Source organism: Polyodon spathula, chromosome 4 (assembly GCF_017654505.1).
Source record: "Polyodon spathula isolate WHYD16114869_AA chromosome 4, ASM1765450v1, whole genome shotgun sequence".
Lineage (NCBI taxonomy): Eukaryota > Metazoa > Chordata > Actinopteri > Acipenseriformes > Polyodontidae > Polyodon > Polyodon spathula.
In genome coordinates, this window is record NC_054537.1 from 39,742,791 (window position 1) to 39,759,136 (window position 16,346).

General features: G+C 38.2%; 1 protein-coding gene across 1 annotated transcript; it reads left to right on the forward strand.

Annotated features, from left to right (window-relative positions):
* Positions 1 to 9,388: 9,388 nt before the first annotated feature.
* On the forward strand, positions 9,389 to 14,426 carry LOC121314529 (tubulin beta-2B chain). Its single transcript, XM_041247910.1, has 4 exons — positions 9,389 to 9,635; positions 10,399 to 10,507; positions 11,458 to 11,568; positions 12,311 to 14,426. Exons 1-4 carry the CDS (start codon positions 9,579 to 9,581, stop codon positions 13,369 to 13,371), a joined length of 1,338 nt encoding a protein of 445 aa, XP_041103844.1. The 5' UTR covers positions 9,389 to 9,578; the 3' UTR covers positions 13,372 to 14,426.
* Positions 14,427 to 16,346: the final 1,920 nt, after the last annotated feature.

Sequence of the window (16,346 nt, forward strand, 5' to 3'; positions counted from 1 at the left end):
TAAATGACGGGTGATTGTTTCATTGTTAAAACAGGAACTCTTTATCCCTTAAATACTGATACAACAAACTATACTTTGAAAAAGACACAACTGCATCACCACAAACAGAAGTCTGTTGAGGGATCGAGATAAGGCTCCCATTACACAGCAATTCAAGCCATCCAAGTTAGTTTTTTTTTTTTCAGCGCCGCACTGCAATACAATATGAGTCTTCCGTCTATCCCTGTAGGAACCTTGGGCTGAGTCGTAATAGTTGTAATAATGTCAACAGTTCTAAGTGCAGTTGCAGGAATGTTTGAATACATGGCTGCTACTGCATCTGAAAACACCGTTTTGAAATACTCCAAATGGGAAAGCTTGTGTTCCAAAATGTCCCCATTCACATATTCAGGAACAATCTAATCCTGACTGCCCAAGGGTAACAGAACTGGTTGTGAGAACAATTTTCCACCAGTCCACCATGCAGTGCCAACCAACCTGTGTGCCCTTAATCTTGAACTGGAATTTCTTTAACGTGAAAGAGCTTAAATGTATACAACCTCTTAAACCAGGACCAGCACTGCAGCCCCATGTGTTTACAGTGATGGCCATGCTTATGCCATGCAGGTTAAGGTTTTGCACCACGCTGAATGTCAACACGTCTGTAGTCTGGCAGTGGAAAATGACCTGTCTTTATAAACATGCTGTTGGCATGGCATGTGACTGGTGAGAAAGCACTACTGTTGCTGTTACCACATGTGATTTTCTTTTACTGTGTGAGCAGTAGGCAAGGCTGAGCCATTTTTGATTAACTTGAAAGTGTGTTTTAGAAGTTCTGTTGTACTGTTGTAATGTTCACGTGGACACAACCTGAAATGAAGTACTGGAAACTGTTACATGTTTGATGTCTGCATGACATTACTTTTTGTGTCAACTTACATATTTATATGTATACAAATAAAAAGCAATGTCTAGAATTTATTTTATATTTGATTGCTTTTGGCTATTGAATTGGACAGGCTGTGTGGACCCTGCCCACATCACTTAACACATGCTTTTTCTTAATTCTATATTATACAGATATATCCTTTTTATACAGATATACTGTAGACTTATAAACAAGAGTTTAGAAAATGTGCTGGAACAGTAGATGGTAGATTAATTAAAATACAGGTAAATGTGTTGTAAATGATTTCCATTACATGAGAGTAGATGTTGAACTTCATGCTGATGTGAACTCTGTTCTCGCCAACATAAGAACCAACTAAGACATAGCTTTGCAGTAAACTAATGTGATCCATCTGCATCTTCATCCATTTGCGTTGTTTTCCATCTGATGATGTAGATATCCTTCTGTCTGGTGTTGATTGCTGAAGTGTAATGCTGGCTCCAGGGATCAGCTCATTTTGCCTCCCCAGCGCATCAGCACACACAACGGCTGTGATGCTGGCTCTGGGGATCAACCCAGTGCGGTGTCCCCAGCGCATCAGCGTGATAACCGTCTGGATTGAGCCAAGTAGGGTACATCTCTGGGGTCTTCAAGTGGGCACCGTCCATCCTCGATATTTCATTGACTAGCCCACGACACCTCAGGAGGGCTCAACAGTGGTTCTGGCATCCCAACATCACCCCCCTCCATCCCCCACTCAGCTCAGTCCAGCTTACTTACCTGTACATCAGCGTTGCTGTCTTTCTATTGTGCTTGAGATCCCCACCCAGAATCTTTCCGTTTCAACCACAGCCAGTTGCTGCTCCTGTCTGCTGCTTCAGATAAGTGCAACGCAACTCTTGGCCACTGAACCCGACATCTCTGAGAAACCGGGTTGTAGAGTGTGCCATAAATCCTCGACAACCCACCTCCACTGGGTAAACTCGGTCTCTCCATCTTTGCTGTTCTGCTTCAGCAGCAAGTTGAGCATACCGAAATAGTGGTGGCAATCTCAGGTAGAAAAATAAGCCCTTGACCAACATCTGCCAGCATCTTCCAGGCTCTAGCAGCTTCCAGTTGTCCTGGACGAGGCTTGGTTTTAACACCTTTTGTTGGTGGTTGATCTCCTGGACGGAGGAATATTGTCCTTTGTGTGTAATGCTTTGATGGAACTGATGGCAACTTATTGGTCAGGTTACATCCTGTCAAAATGTGCCTTAATGTTGCAGGTGATGAACAAAATGGACATGAGGGATCCTCACCCATCCAGAGGTTTAGGTTCTATGGTGATGGGAGAACATCATATGCTGATCTGATGAGGAAACTGATCCTGCTCTGTTCCATTGTCCATAGGTTTTGCCAGCCGATCATGCGTTGTTCCACACTCTCCCATCTCATCCATTCTCCCTGCTTGGCCTGGGAAATGACCTTTACACACCTCATCCTCTCCTCCTGCTTTTGCACCTCATTGACTACCAGCTTCCTCTGTTGAGCTGGGGTTGCCTTATGCCATGTAGGAGGAGCTGAACTGAGACCAAAACCTCCTTTTCCATGCTGAACTTGCCCCATAATCTCTCTGATTCGAACTTAGTAATCTCCAATTACTTACTAAATTAAGCACCAACCATTCAATTTTATACAGTGAATTAGTCTGAAATTCTTATAGTACCGCTGTCCTAGAAAAGTCTACTGTCAAACGTGGTTGGTGTATGTGTTTCTAATAGAATATACATCACTACTTATATTACACTGTGAGATATACATTGGATGAATTCCTTCATTTGCTTTCAGTCATCTGTAAATTGGTTATACACCAGATGCATTTTTTTTTTATTGTGTTCAGTGCAAAGGTGACTCATTTTAAACAGCTCTTAATATTCCAGGAAGGGCAGGTGTCATCTTACAATATTTGTTTTGGACTTGTATAACAGTTAGGGCATGGGTATAATAACAAATGTTTATTAAATTAGTATTTCTACCAGTAAGATAATTATGCATGTTAATTTGAATAGCGACACCCATTTTGCCACCAATCCTGTTCCAGCAGGGTTTGCTGTGGGGAACCATGACCATGAGTATGAGCATGACCCAATATGTGGCTACAGGTCAAAATGAAGGAAGCTGTTATATTTTAACCAAGGAGTTTCCTTAACTCTGAAAATATGAAGTTTCCAGATTAAATGGTTTATGAGATATTAATAGTATTAAGTGTGTTGTCAGAGGATTTACAATAACATTCAATATTTCCCAAGGGAGGCTAATTAGACAAAAAAAGAAAGAAATATGAATTGTATAATTTTATCCAGAATTCTTTAATTATTATTTTGGACCAAACTGAAAAGTAACCCAACCTTTTGAGATTGTGATTGTAAAGGTATGCTAATGAATGTCCTGAAATCGTTCAGCATGCTTCTAGGAATAAATGAGATCAGAATACTGCCATCTTTTGGCTAAAAATGGAACTGCACAGGACTAAGTAATTATTATTGTAATACCTTTAAAAACCAATATTCCATATAGCTAAGGCTTTTATAAAATATTGTACATACGGAAGACAATTTTGCATTCCACTGAATTAAAATCAGAAATAAGCTGCATTTGGTTTTGTTTTTACTAATATGTTCAATAATTTTAATAAACCATTAAAATATGTATATTACATTTTTTTGATGAGTTTATATGATAGCCCTGTATGTTGGGAAGTTTCGCACACAATTTCAGCCCAATAGCACCAAAACTGACCAGAATACCAGAATGCGAACATTGCTTGCAATTTCTGACTTTTATTGGCAAAAGTTTTTTGTTTTTTTTTGATGTGTGCATGGCTCTAAAATCCTTCTTTGCAAAGTATCGCATCAATCGCATTTGGTCTTGAATTGAAGCCTGACTCCTCCTCTTTTGAACGAAAAAAGAATCATCACTGACAGACGTTCCTGGATGGAGCTATAAAGCAAAAGGTAAGTGTGGGTCAAATCCAATATACCGGAGTTTAAAGGGTTAATTAAATCTGCACGGCATGTCAACATCCAATGCTGTGTTTGTTACATTATTATGCAGTGACGACCCACACACGTGACAGTACCCCCTAACATATAAACTTATTTATGTATTTATGAATTTTGTTTTTAGAAAATAGACATAAAGCTCATTTCCGAAATTACCAACTACTAGTTAAACAGGTCGTACCTGGCTAGTGCATCAAAGCAAGAGAAATTAACTGTTCATCGAACAGCTGCTAATTTTGAAGTAACAGGTACAGTAAACCTCCCCCACCCTGAGGAATACTTACTTTACCGAAAAATGCCATTAATATCCAGGGCTATCTTTATTCAACATAGCAGTTTGGACAGATACATTGGCATTTATTCTGTAATACTTAAAGAAGAAACAGGAAAATGCACAAAAAGACAAAGGTTCTATTCAGTACTTAACATAGTACTGAAAGTCATATCAGCAGAAACTGGTATTAGGTTCACAGTGTTAAGGGTAGCCACTCATTCTACCTTATAATAATATTTTATTTTATTTTTTATATATCGCCTTTCAGTGGGCCATCATCACAAAGCACTTTACAGAGGTACAGTATCATGAAAAAGTGTTTGCCCCCAGTCTGATTTTCTGTATTTTTGCATATTTTTGACACCGAATTATCAGATCTTCAACCAAAATCTAATATTAGATAAAAGGGACTCTGAGTGAACAAATAACACAAAATGTTGATATTTATTTCATTTATTTGTTAAAGAAAATTATGCAATACCCAATGCCCCTGTGTGAAAAAGCAATCGCCCCCATTGACTGGTTATGCCACCTTTAGCAGCAATAACTACAACCAAACGCTTCCTCTAGTTGATCAGTCTCACTGCGTCGTGGAGTAATTTTGGCCCACTCCTTCATGCAGAACTGCTTCAACTCTATGACATTTGTGGGTTTTCGAGCATAAACTATTTGTTTCAGGTCCTACGACAACATCTCAATGGAGGTTAGGTCTGGACTTTGACTAGGCCATAGAACATTGTTCCAGAACTCTTTGAGGATGATCCAGGTGCTTTTTGGCAAACTTGAGATGAGCATTCATGTTCTTCTTAGTGAGCAGTGGTTTCCACCTTGCCACTCTGCCATGAATCCCATTTTTGCCCAGTGTCTGATGGTGGAGTCATGAACACTGACGTTAGCCAAGGCGAGAGAGGCCTGCAGATCCCTGGATGTTGTTCTAGGGTTCTTTATGACTTCCTGGACTATTTTTGCTTTTGGGGAAATTTTAGCAGGATGGCCACTCCTGGAAAGATTCACTACTTCCCAAACTTTCTCCATTTGGACAATATGGCTCTGACTGTAGCTTAATGGAGCCCCAGAGCATTAGAAATGGCTTTGTATCCCTTTCCAGACTGAGAGGCATCAACAATTTTTTTCCCGCAGTCTTCATGAATTTCTTTTGATCGTGACATGATGTGCCTCTAGAACCTGTGTGCTGACAACTTCCCTCTGATGGTAAGGGCCAAAGTTATCAGATTTATATTGGACAGGGCGGGCCCAAATCAGGCCTGATTGTTAACCAAAGTATTCAAACAGCTGACCCTAACTATCCCTTTAATTGGGTTTAGTTAACTGGGGGGGGGGGGGGGGGGGTAATAACTTTCACACCAGAAGATTGCATGTTTGATTACCTTGATTGCCAGCTGAATCGTTTAAGTGAATTAAATTTTAAATCAATCTGCACATAAATACCGACTTTTTCCCTTAACATTCTAATCTACAACTAATCGTACAACATAAAAAGCTACACAAACATTGATACTTTCTGACGCTGGTCTAGAGACAAGAAAAAAGTCTGCAACAGGACAATGTAATGGAGGCTCAATTCCCAGCTACTGGAGAGCAAACCAACAGGAAAGACAGGATTGGTTAAAAATTGTCATGCGCTGGATCCAAAAAATGCACAGCCAGACAGTCAAACTGCCAACCCTGTTTCAGTTATTTCTTTATCAGTCAATCCACTCCCTTCCAGCTTGAATGACACCCTGCCTCCAACAAGAAGTTTCAAGTCTGACTGTACTATAGATTATTCAACAATCCTACAGTTTATTTGTCTGGCAATGTCATAATAATAAAACTTTTCTCTATGTGTATGTCGTTTTTCTATTCAAATTATGTTAGTGATTATTTTCCTCAGCTGATGGTTACCTGGTGAAATATCAGATGTTCAAGGTAAATACAGGTTTTAAAGGGTTTTTTTGTTTTTGTTTTTAATTTAAAGAGAAAATAAAGAAATAAATAGTTTTCTAATAGAGATAGAGCCCTCGCGATGTGTGCTTCTACCGTGTGGTAGAGGGCCTTGACTTTCATTAGCGGCCTTACGGAATGCGTAACTCCAGTTGTGGTCATCTACCACATGGTAGAGCATGCATTACTACTCCCGTTTGGCAAGTTTCTTTATCCAAGTACCATAAAAGGAGAACATTTTGCGAGCAAGAAATGTTTGCCAATTTCGTGTTTATTAAAAATAAACTCCGCCGCGAGGTCCTTTAAAAAAAACTTCCAACCGTCATCCCTGACCTCCTTCTGCGGTTGCTGCAGCTTTCCTCTCCTCTTCTTGCTCTTTCTCTCCACCTTCCTCTCTTGGGCTGGTTCCTCCTCCTCTTCTTCTTCTTGGAAGGGGCAGGCAACAACTGTGTGCCCGTGTACCCCGCAAGCAAGGCACCAGCATTGGTCCTCCAGACCATCGAGGAGGTCCTCCAGTTCCCCGCAGTCATCGTGACGTCCCGGACCAAGAAGAAGCAACACAAAACAAATAAGGGTGGTCAGCACGTTTATTAAATAATAAAACAAAATATTTAAACAAAACAAAAGACGCAGAAACAAAAGGGCACGTTAGCCAAACAAATAAACAAACAATAAAGCACCAACACGTATCGTGCTGGTTAATAAACCAGCAGTTTAGCAATTGTTGTTTCTGATTAAACTCACGTCTCGCCTCTGACGCTCTCCTTTCACCCATGCAGCCAAAAGGCAAATCTTTTAATTTGTGACCGAGGGACTAACCAACTGTTAATTATTATAGTATCCCTCGGTCACATTCTGCACGGGTCTACCAAGTCTGCATGAGTGTCAGCTAGTTAAACAATCAGAAGCTGACAGTCACGCATCCTCACAAGGTATTTAAAAATAATAACTACAAAACAATACCATGGCAGACGGCGTTTTGCTCGTCCAGCCAAACAATATATAAAATACAAAATAATAATAAACAAAGGGGTGGGATACTCCACCACAACCATATATAATATCTGTCAATCTATCAGTCTGTCTGTCTCAGGGGTGTCAGTCTCTAGTCCTATAGGGTGCGTTGGGTCTGTTGGTTTTCATCCAACTTAATTTATCTAATTATTTGTTTATTTGGGCATATTTAATTTTTTAAAGGTATTTTACAGTTGATAATGTTTTAAAAAATGCATTTGATTCAAGGTACACTGCTTATGAAACATTTTGAGGCCTGGAGAGAAGTGTTAAGAAGTTACAACTTTTATCACAAGTGCAATTATTTGTATACATTTGGTTAAGATTTATTTGACAGATTATTTAAGGGATATTTAAATCCTTACAAATATTGTAAAATGTGAATGTTTATAAATATTGAACATTAACATAAACATAGAAATTTTACTGGAAAATATAACCGTATTGTCCCAATAATGCCTGAATTAATAATTGTTTCTATTATTTCCAACTAATTGGTTACCAAGAATGTGTTTTCCAGCACAGGTCAGCTCATAGGTCATATTACGATAGCGATAGCTGAGAGATTAATCAATGAGTCTGGTAAAACACATTCTAGTGAAAATGTAAGCTTTAAAATTGCATAAATCCTACAAAAACTGAACCAATTTGTCTGTTCTAAATCAATATTAAAGTTCTGCAGAACCCAGTTTATCAACTTTTGCTATGAATTGCAATATTGTTTGATGGATGGTACTTTTTCATTGCAAAAAATGTAGTTTCTCCACCCAGTTAAAAGTTCCAGTTCTAATGAAGGTTCCATTTTGTTCCAATTTTTTTGTTGTTTGTTCAGTGTGCCAAACGTGTTTACAGTTCTCTAGATATAGGGCCTCTGATTTTCCTGTTTTTTTTTTCCTGTATTATTTTTTATTTTTTGTAAAACAATCTGATGTAATTTAATCCAAGTAGACCTTATTTACAGAAAAGCTTTTAAATAATTAGTTCTGCTAGGAGTGAGGGGCTAGAAGAGTTGCTCTTTGAAAAATAGTTTAAGTTTTGTTTGAGGTTTTGTAGAAGAATGTATTTGATTACAGTTTCTCAAGAAGGGATTACTTTGAATAACTCTTGATTGTGTTAGAAAATAGAGATATTTTTTGAATTTTTAAGAAACCTGACTTTGTGTTTCATGACATTGTGTACAAAAAAAGTATCACTCCCCATAAAAAGAATAATTTCTGTTACTCTCACAACCTATCCCGATCTGCCTAAACACAAATGACATGGTATTAGCATCATATTTCTATTTTTACACTAGAAAGCCAGGAGATAATGATTTCCATAGCTTAAACACTGCTGTGGAATTATATATACCCCATGCAGCTTTATTGTTATGAAGGAGTTCAACCTGTCAATGTAGAATTATTATGCCTGGGATAAACGCAAGAACGTGTTTGTTCAAAGTGAAAATAAAATTAGCAATGCTACCCTTTGGTAAGTAATAATCATCATTTATCTTAACCTAGATTTTTTTTTTTTTTTTTTTTTTTAAAAAGAAGTCTACGTAATTTTGTTTAGAGCGTTTACAAGTCTCAGGATATATATATATATATATATATATATATATATATATATATATATATATATATATATATATATATATAATATTATATAATATATATATGATAATACTGTATATTTTCTGACATATATAAGAGTTTCTACTTTGTATAATTTGTAAGATTATACGAAACCATTATTTGGTAATGGTATAAGTCGTTCTTTAGATATTGGTCTTTAATTTTTTTATTGTAACGGGAAAGTTTGTCATGACTATTATAACACCATTGTAACGCAGTCGCAAACGCAAAAAAAAAATACATTCATTCCGAGTTTAATAATAATAATAATAATAATAATAATAATAATAATAATAATAATAATAATAATAATAATGTAATTATTAGTGGAGCGGAGCAGAGGCACTGATTGCCTGCGCACGCATACGAAACTAGCAGAGCAACAGAACACTGGGGCTCGGACACAAAACTATCACGCGTTCGCCTACAGCGATATTTAAACAAATTAAAAAAGAAGACAAAAAAACTAAAAGAAAAACGCAGGCCTCAAATCTACGTGGATACAGAAGTCTATGGGGTACAGAAATCTGCGTAACATATTGTATTTCTCTCATACAAAACCCCTTTAGGTACCACAATGACAGTGCATCAAAACCCTGCTACACCACGCCGATTGGCTAGTGGTGATGCGAGTATCCGCAGATTGTCCTGACATCAACCAACCGGCTATTTTATTCCAAGGTCGTGTATGGGCACGGCTGGACGACATTTATAAATTGCAGTTGTTAGTGCTGCATTTAACTGGAGACCGGAGCATCAAACAGTCGAGTAGCAGCTTATAGTGGCACGTCGACAAACAACGCAATAGAGCCATCAACATGCGAGAGATCGTTCACCTCCAGGCTGGGCAATGTGGGAATCAGATCGGTGCCAAGGTATGCAATGAGAAAGAAAATAACTAAATGCATACCGTCATTCTAAGTAGTTAACAACTGTCAAACTCCAAATACTGTATTTCTATAGGGGTGTGGATGGGGGCATTCTTTAATTAAACAGGCATTTCATGACGCAAGGTGACATTGGCGTACTAAAAAGTGTAAGCTTCTCTAAATAAACCATTTCAATTTTTGCATGCTTTATATGGATGTTTTTTAATAATATTATATTATTAATAACATGTAGCCTAAAGTTCAGTTATTACAAAAAGCAAGTGGCAGTTTCAATGGCTGTGGTCTAGGAGATGGGTGCGGTCTCACTGATCTTGATAAGTGTTATTTTGAAATTTTAATATAGGCCTACTGTACTGTACCATTTAATTAAGAATGTAAGTACCTGCATTTGTATGTATACTCGCATTAGTTATTTCATTTTTGTTGTTGTTGTTCTATTTCACGCCAGTGTTGTGTATTTTGAACTAGAGTGGGTTAATATTTTAGGACTGTAGAGCATGCTATTGTTAAAATGCATATTTCATTACCAAGTTCCGCTTTAATTGACAGTTTCACAGCTTTGATAGTAGTACTTTATTTTAATTGATGTCCGTACATCAGCCGGATTGGGACCTGCGATTATAACCTCTCCATAGACCCCTACCAAATCTTCATTATACGACACCATCAGGTGAAATGTTGGCTAGGTAAATGGCGGACACAATGAGAAATACTAAATTCAACATTGCATTATGTGTGATTGATCCAGTTTTGGGAGGTGATCAGTGATGAGCACGGTATTGATCCCACTGGCAGCTATCATGGTGACAGTGATCTGCAACTGGAAAGAATCAACGTTTACTACAATGAAGCCACTGGTAACGTATTTGCATTATTTATCAGACCCACTGCTTTTTTGACCGAAATGTAACCTTGTTCTTTATTGATGCCTCATGTAAATCCTTCACAAATTACCATTCAAGCTTTTTTAAGCAGAAGGAAACTGTTGATCAAATGTTTAAATTATCAGGTTAAATACACTTTAAAATCAACCTTTATTTGCTTAATCATAACAAATACAAAAGTTACACAAGTGTTTAGCGGGAATGCATAACTAGTAATTCTGTTACAGTGAAAATGCTTAATAGAATTACCGGTTAATTAAATCAACTGTATATTGTAATCATGCATTCATTGCCCTTGCTGTTTAGCCAATAGAAAGCATATATCTTTATTGTATTATCTACTTTATATGATCACGGTGAAGGTGTACAAACAGGAGGTTTTTACTCCTTTTACTTTAACCCAATTTAAAAAGAAAAAATTGACCTGAGAATTGCTGTACTTTTATTTAGTCAGGCTTCACCAGCCTACATGCTAAAAGAAGACACTGCAGAATATGAAGCAGAAATACATAATTCATACAGGAGTGAGAAGCACAGAGGGACCATCATGCATTGTAGCTACATTAGCACTGCAAAACTAACTTGCTTTTTGATAATTAGCAAATCCACACAAAATGCTAGTTTGTACCAGGCTAAATGTGCTGTGCTATACACACTATAGTAATCTGCATGACTAAACGAGGAGTGCTGAAGAACGTGGACAATGTTGCTTATCTAGAAAATGGATACAGTGAAGCTAGTTAAAAGACAAAGACAGTTCATATTGATTTGTCAATTTGATGAAGCTCTGCAGCTTTTTTTTTCTGGTATAAGCAGTTTTTTTTTTCTTGAGTACAGTAGGAATACCAGATTTCTTGTTAACAGTAATGCTGACTGCATGGCAAACTTTGTTTATTGATAATATCACTTTGTTCATCTCACAGGTAACAAATATGTACCACGGGCTATCCTTGTGGATCTGGAGCCTGGCACAATGGACTCTGTCAGGTCTGGACCTTTTGGACAAATTTTCAGGCCAGATAACTTTGTCTTTGGTAAGTATTCAGTGAAGCAGTGAAAAAAAACAGAAACTTCAGTGCCTCTAAACGTGGTTCAGTAGCCTGTATGTGATGGTGGGAAATTTAAGCTAACACAATGGCCACACTTGCAGCCCTTGAACATGCTCCTGTTATATTTTGTCCTATAGCTGTGACCCCTTGTATTATCCTGAAGGAATTTCTTTGCACTATTGAAGCAGAAATATGAAACTTTAGTCCTTTAGAAAATATTATTGTTCCAACTGGTGTTTTAACTACCTTGTGGAAATGAGGTCATAGCATACTATTTACTGCAGGAAAGGGGTAGGTCTGCTGCAGTGCAGACTTTAGAAATATATTGCCTGTCAGCAAGCAAAGCAGTAATTTCAAGCACAGCTGATTTGCTGTGCTATTTGTTGTTTCTGAACACAGGGTTGCTGGTTTCTTGCTGTAGCATGTTTCTTCAAGATAAATAAACAATGAACAATTATAAAAGTTGATGATAATAATAATAATAATAATAATAATAATAATAATAATAATAATAATAATAATAATAATAATACTTTAGAGACCCACAAAAGCCAGTGTTAAGTGTGCATGCATAATTCCATTCTCTGGGTCTGTAAGCTAACAGCAGTATTTTCAATCTTAACAGGCTTGGGACAAGACGGAAGGCTTGCTGGTTCAAGACTCATCTCTTTCAATTACACATCAGTTTAATTCTTTACTCTTTTTATTTGTTGTTTTAACTCTTCAGGACAAAGTGGCGCTGGTAACAACTGGGCAAAGGGTCACTACACCGAAGGAGCAGAGTTAGTGGACTCAGTGCTGGATGTGGTACGGAAGGAGTCTGAAAGCTGTGACTGCCTGCAGGGTTTCCAGCTCACCCACTCCCTTGGGGGTGGCACTGGCTCCGGCATGGGCACCCTCCTCATCAGCAAGATCCGAGAGGAGTATCCCGACCGCATAATGAACACCTTCAGCGTCATGCCATCCCCCAAGGTGTCGGACACAGTGGTCGAGCCATACAACGCCACCCTCTCGGTACACCAGTTGGTGGAAAATACTGATGAAACATACTGCATTGACAACGAAGCCTTATACGACATCTGCTTCCGTACGCTGAAGCTCACCACGCCAACCTATGGGGACCTCAATCACCTGGTGTCTGCCACCATGAGCGGCGTCACCACGTGTCTCAGGTTCCCTGGCCAGCTGAACGCAGATCTCCGCAAACTGGCCGTCAACATGGTGCCTTTCCCCCGCCTTCACTTCTTCATGCCTGGTTTTGCTCCTCTGACCAGCCGTGGCAGTCAGCTGTACCGTGCCTTGACCGTGCCTGAGCTGACCCAACAAATGTTTGATGCCAAAAACATGATGGCTGCATGCGACCCTCGCCATGGCAGATACCTGACTGTGGCTGCCATTTTCCGTGGCCGCATGTCCATGAAAGAGGTGGACGAGCAGATGCTCAATGTCCAGAACAAGAACAGCAGCTACTTTGTGGAATGGATCCCCAACAACGTCAAGACCGCCGTCTGTGACATCCCACCTAGAGGCCTCAAAATGTCCGCCACCTTCATCGGCAACAGCACCGCCATTCAGGAGCTGTTCAAGAGAATCTCAGAGCAGTTTACGGCCATGTTCCGGCGCAAGGCTTTCTTGCACTGGTACACTGGTGAAGGTATGGATGAAATGGAATTCACAGAAGCTGAGAGCAACATGAATGATTTGGTCTCAGAGTACCAGCAATACCAAGATGCTACTGCAGATGAGCAGGGCGAGTTTGAGGATGAGGAAGGTGAAGATGAGGCATAATTGTCCTTTACTGCCAACAACAGGCATGTCAATTACAGTAACCAAAAGCACATAATTTTAAGCCATGCCTTTAAACAGGCATGATGATGCATGCTTTATTGTTCTTGTTGTTTTTATTTTATTATACTAATCTAAGCAATGTGAAAGTCATGCCCTGTAACACACACACACACACACACACACACACACACACACACACAAAAGTTTGTTATTTAATATATGTAAACCATTAAAAGCTTTATATGCTCCATGGACTGTTTTGTTTTTCTGCATTGTTTTTGTTAAATTAAGAAGTGTGCTTGAGTATTTATCACTGGATTTTATCCTTAGCCCACAGTAAATTCAGAATAAAAGTTAATAAAGGGCAAGTATGTATCATTATCAAATTGTTCACAGACCATGCTCGCCGTTCTGTATGTACCTGAACTGAAGAACAGCTCCTATAAGTAGGTAATTTTTTTGTTTTAATTATTTGGCAAGTGGAAATACCCAAGAACCATCCACTGTTGGCATGAAGCCAGAAAGAATGCTACCAGATCTCATGGAATTTTGAGCAAACTGCACTACCCACGGAATAATGAGGAAAATGTTTATTCATTAGCAACAAAAACTAGTGCTGGAAATGGAAATGTTATTTTTTTTAATGTCTTCATTTTCTATTAGCAATAGTATCCTCATAAGGCCCTTATTGTTATGTTATGTTAAATGCTTTGGATATTTAACAACACGAGGTGGGCCTTACTAGACAATAACGCATAAGTGCAATTATAATATAGCGTATATAGAATACTACAAAAAACAAAACATGAACAGAATCAAGGATAAACATTTTAAGGGGATGGGTGATTTAAGCCACAGTAATATATAAAAGGATATATAGATAATCCTATGAAAGAAAGGCCATACTTACAATATGATTTCGTAGTAAGGCGTTGTGTGCCTCCATTTGCTGAACATGAACATGAACATGAACACATATTTCAACAGTAAGTCAATGTGGATGTGGCAGGCCTGGATATTATACTGATATTGTAACACAATAAAACACATTTTAAGACCTCACCATTTTTGTACATGTTCTTGAAATAGTTTTGATGTCTGAAGATGAAAGTAACAACATTCAAGATGTTTAACTTCACAGTCTCTTGTGTCATTGCAGCAGAAATTCTTCTGCAAACCTCAGATGTAAATTGAGTTTGCCCTCTGGCATCTGGTGCAACCTGTACAAATATAAAATGTAATATAAATTTAAACCAGCAGAATAGTTTTTCAAAGATTGCTCAAGCATATTGCTTGCTGTCATAAATATACACATTAATTGTGTGCTTTTCTGCTTCTCCAAACATTGAAACTGTGAAAGGCTATTTAATGTGCAATCAAAAATGAAATATTGAACCAAATATTTTCCATGGGACTCCCCTAGTTAAATTAGAGAATGTGAAAGTAATTAATGAAATATTCATGCTTATTGCCATAGTAAAGAGCCTTGTATTACAGAATACAATCAGAATATAATACTGCCAGAAAGAGGAGTTCTATTTTAAAATATCATCATACATGCCTTAGAAATTCATAGACAACCTAGACTGCCTTAATCAAGCTTCAGCAGACTGGATAAACTTTTATTTTTGCTAGCATGCTTCACTCAGTTATTTTTCTTTCTCTCCAAACACTTTACTTCTGGTGTTACGTATGTCTGTTCCGTCCACAGCTGACCCAATACAGAAACATCTTAAACAATATCTGTTGCACACTAATGCTCCTCCTTCCTGCTCTTACATACCAATCAAAAAATCTACAGCGCTATGTAGTGTGTGTATTATAAATGAAATAACAATACAACACTAACATACCCCTTTCAACAAGGTCCATTTTTAAAATATGTAGCCTGTTTCTGTACCAGTGCAAAAATAGTTTTAGAATTTAGGATATAATGTGTCACTAAAACGTAAAACCTAGTGTAGCAAGACAGGGAGGGGGTTAAAATCCTCCCTGCCAAACGCACGTGCAAATGCATGTGTTAATTGTTTAATTTTATTGTTAATTGTTAAATTATCACCTGCACCGGGAGTTATTGTAAATTAAAGCCAGGTGCAGTTTAAAAGGGAGACAGCCAGGCTGTCCTGACTGCTGAGTAGGAAGGTAGAAGGGATTGCGTATTACCGTGTTACCATGCTACTGTGTGTATAACAGTGTGTTTGCTTGTTAATGGATAAACAGCTTAGCTGTCCTGTTTATAGTGTGTTCCTGTAAGTTTAGTAAGTGCTCCGAAGGAGCTAGGTTTTGTTTTCCGTTTTGTTTATTTTTGTATTATTAAAAGTGCGCATAAGCGCTTAAAACAGGTTTGTGTCTGGTCTATGTTTTTATAAGAGCAAACGAACCAGAGTAAGTGCCACTCTGTTACATATGGTGGCAGCGAGTGTGGGTTCCCCTGTAGACCCAGAATTAGATGCTGAATTAAAGAAATCGAGAGGATCAATAAGAATACTGGTGCTCAGATGGAGCAGAATGAAAAATGGAGACTGAAGCTAGGGCTGCTGGAGTGGAAGCCTATAAAGCTAGAGCTGCTGCCTCAGTAATTGGAGCAGGCAAGAGAAGTTCTGCTGTCTGCAACTCAGGAAGGAGAAGCACCTGACAAGGGGGAGGAGGTGAAGAGGAAGCACCAGCATCGTACTTGTTTACTGTTTGTGCCCTGTTTGTTACTGTCTGTTCATTTTGTTTGTCTACTTTATTTTGGCTTCACATGCTGTTTTTGTTTAAACCTTTTATTTTGTTAATTTATTAAACAGCGCAATTCACATTTCACCTGGCCACACTGTGTGTTTCTTCTGGTTCTGACATCACCCCTACATCCTGCTTGTCACAATAGCAAATAGCCATTAATTAGTGTATCAGTCTCCATCTTTTTATTGAATGATTGTAGACACAATATTCCAGCATCGCTTGTCATTCAAATGTTACTTGTAATTATATAT

Excerpts from the sequence above, each read along its gene's own strand:
- LOC121314529 (XM_041247910.1), top strand. The coding sequence starts at position 9,579 with ATGCGAGAGATCGTTCACCTCCAGGCTGGGCAATGTGGGAATCAGATC. Across the intron at positions 10,508-11,457 it reads TTACTACAATGAAGCCACTG|GTAACAAATATGTACCACGG; the intron begins GTAACGTATTTG and ends TTCATCTCACAG. Across the intron at positions 11,569-12,310 it reads GCCAGATAACTTTGTCTTTG|GACAAAGTGGCGCTGGTAAC; the intron begins GTAAGTATTCAG and ends TTAACTCTTCAG.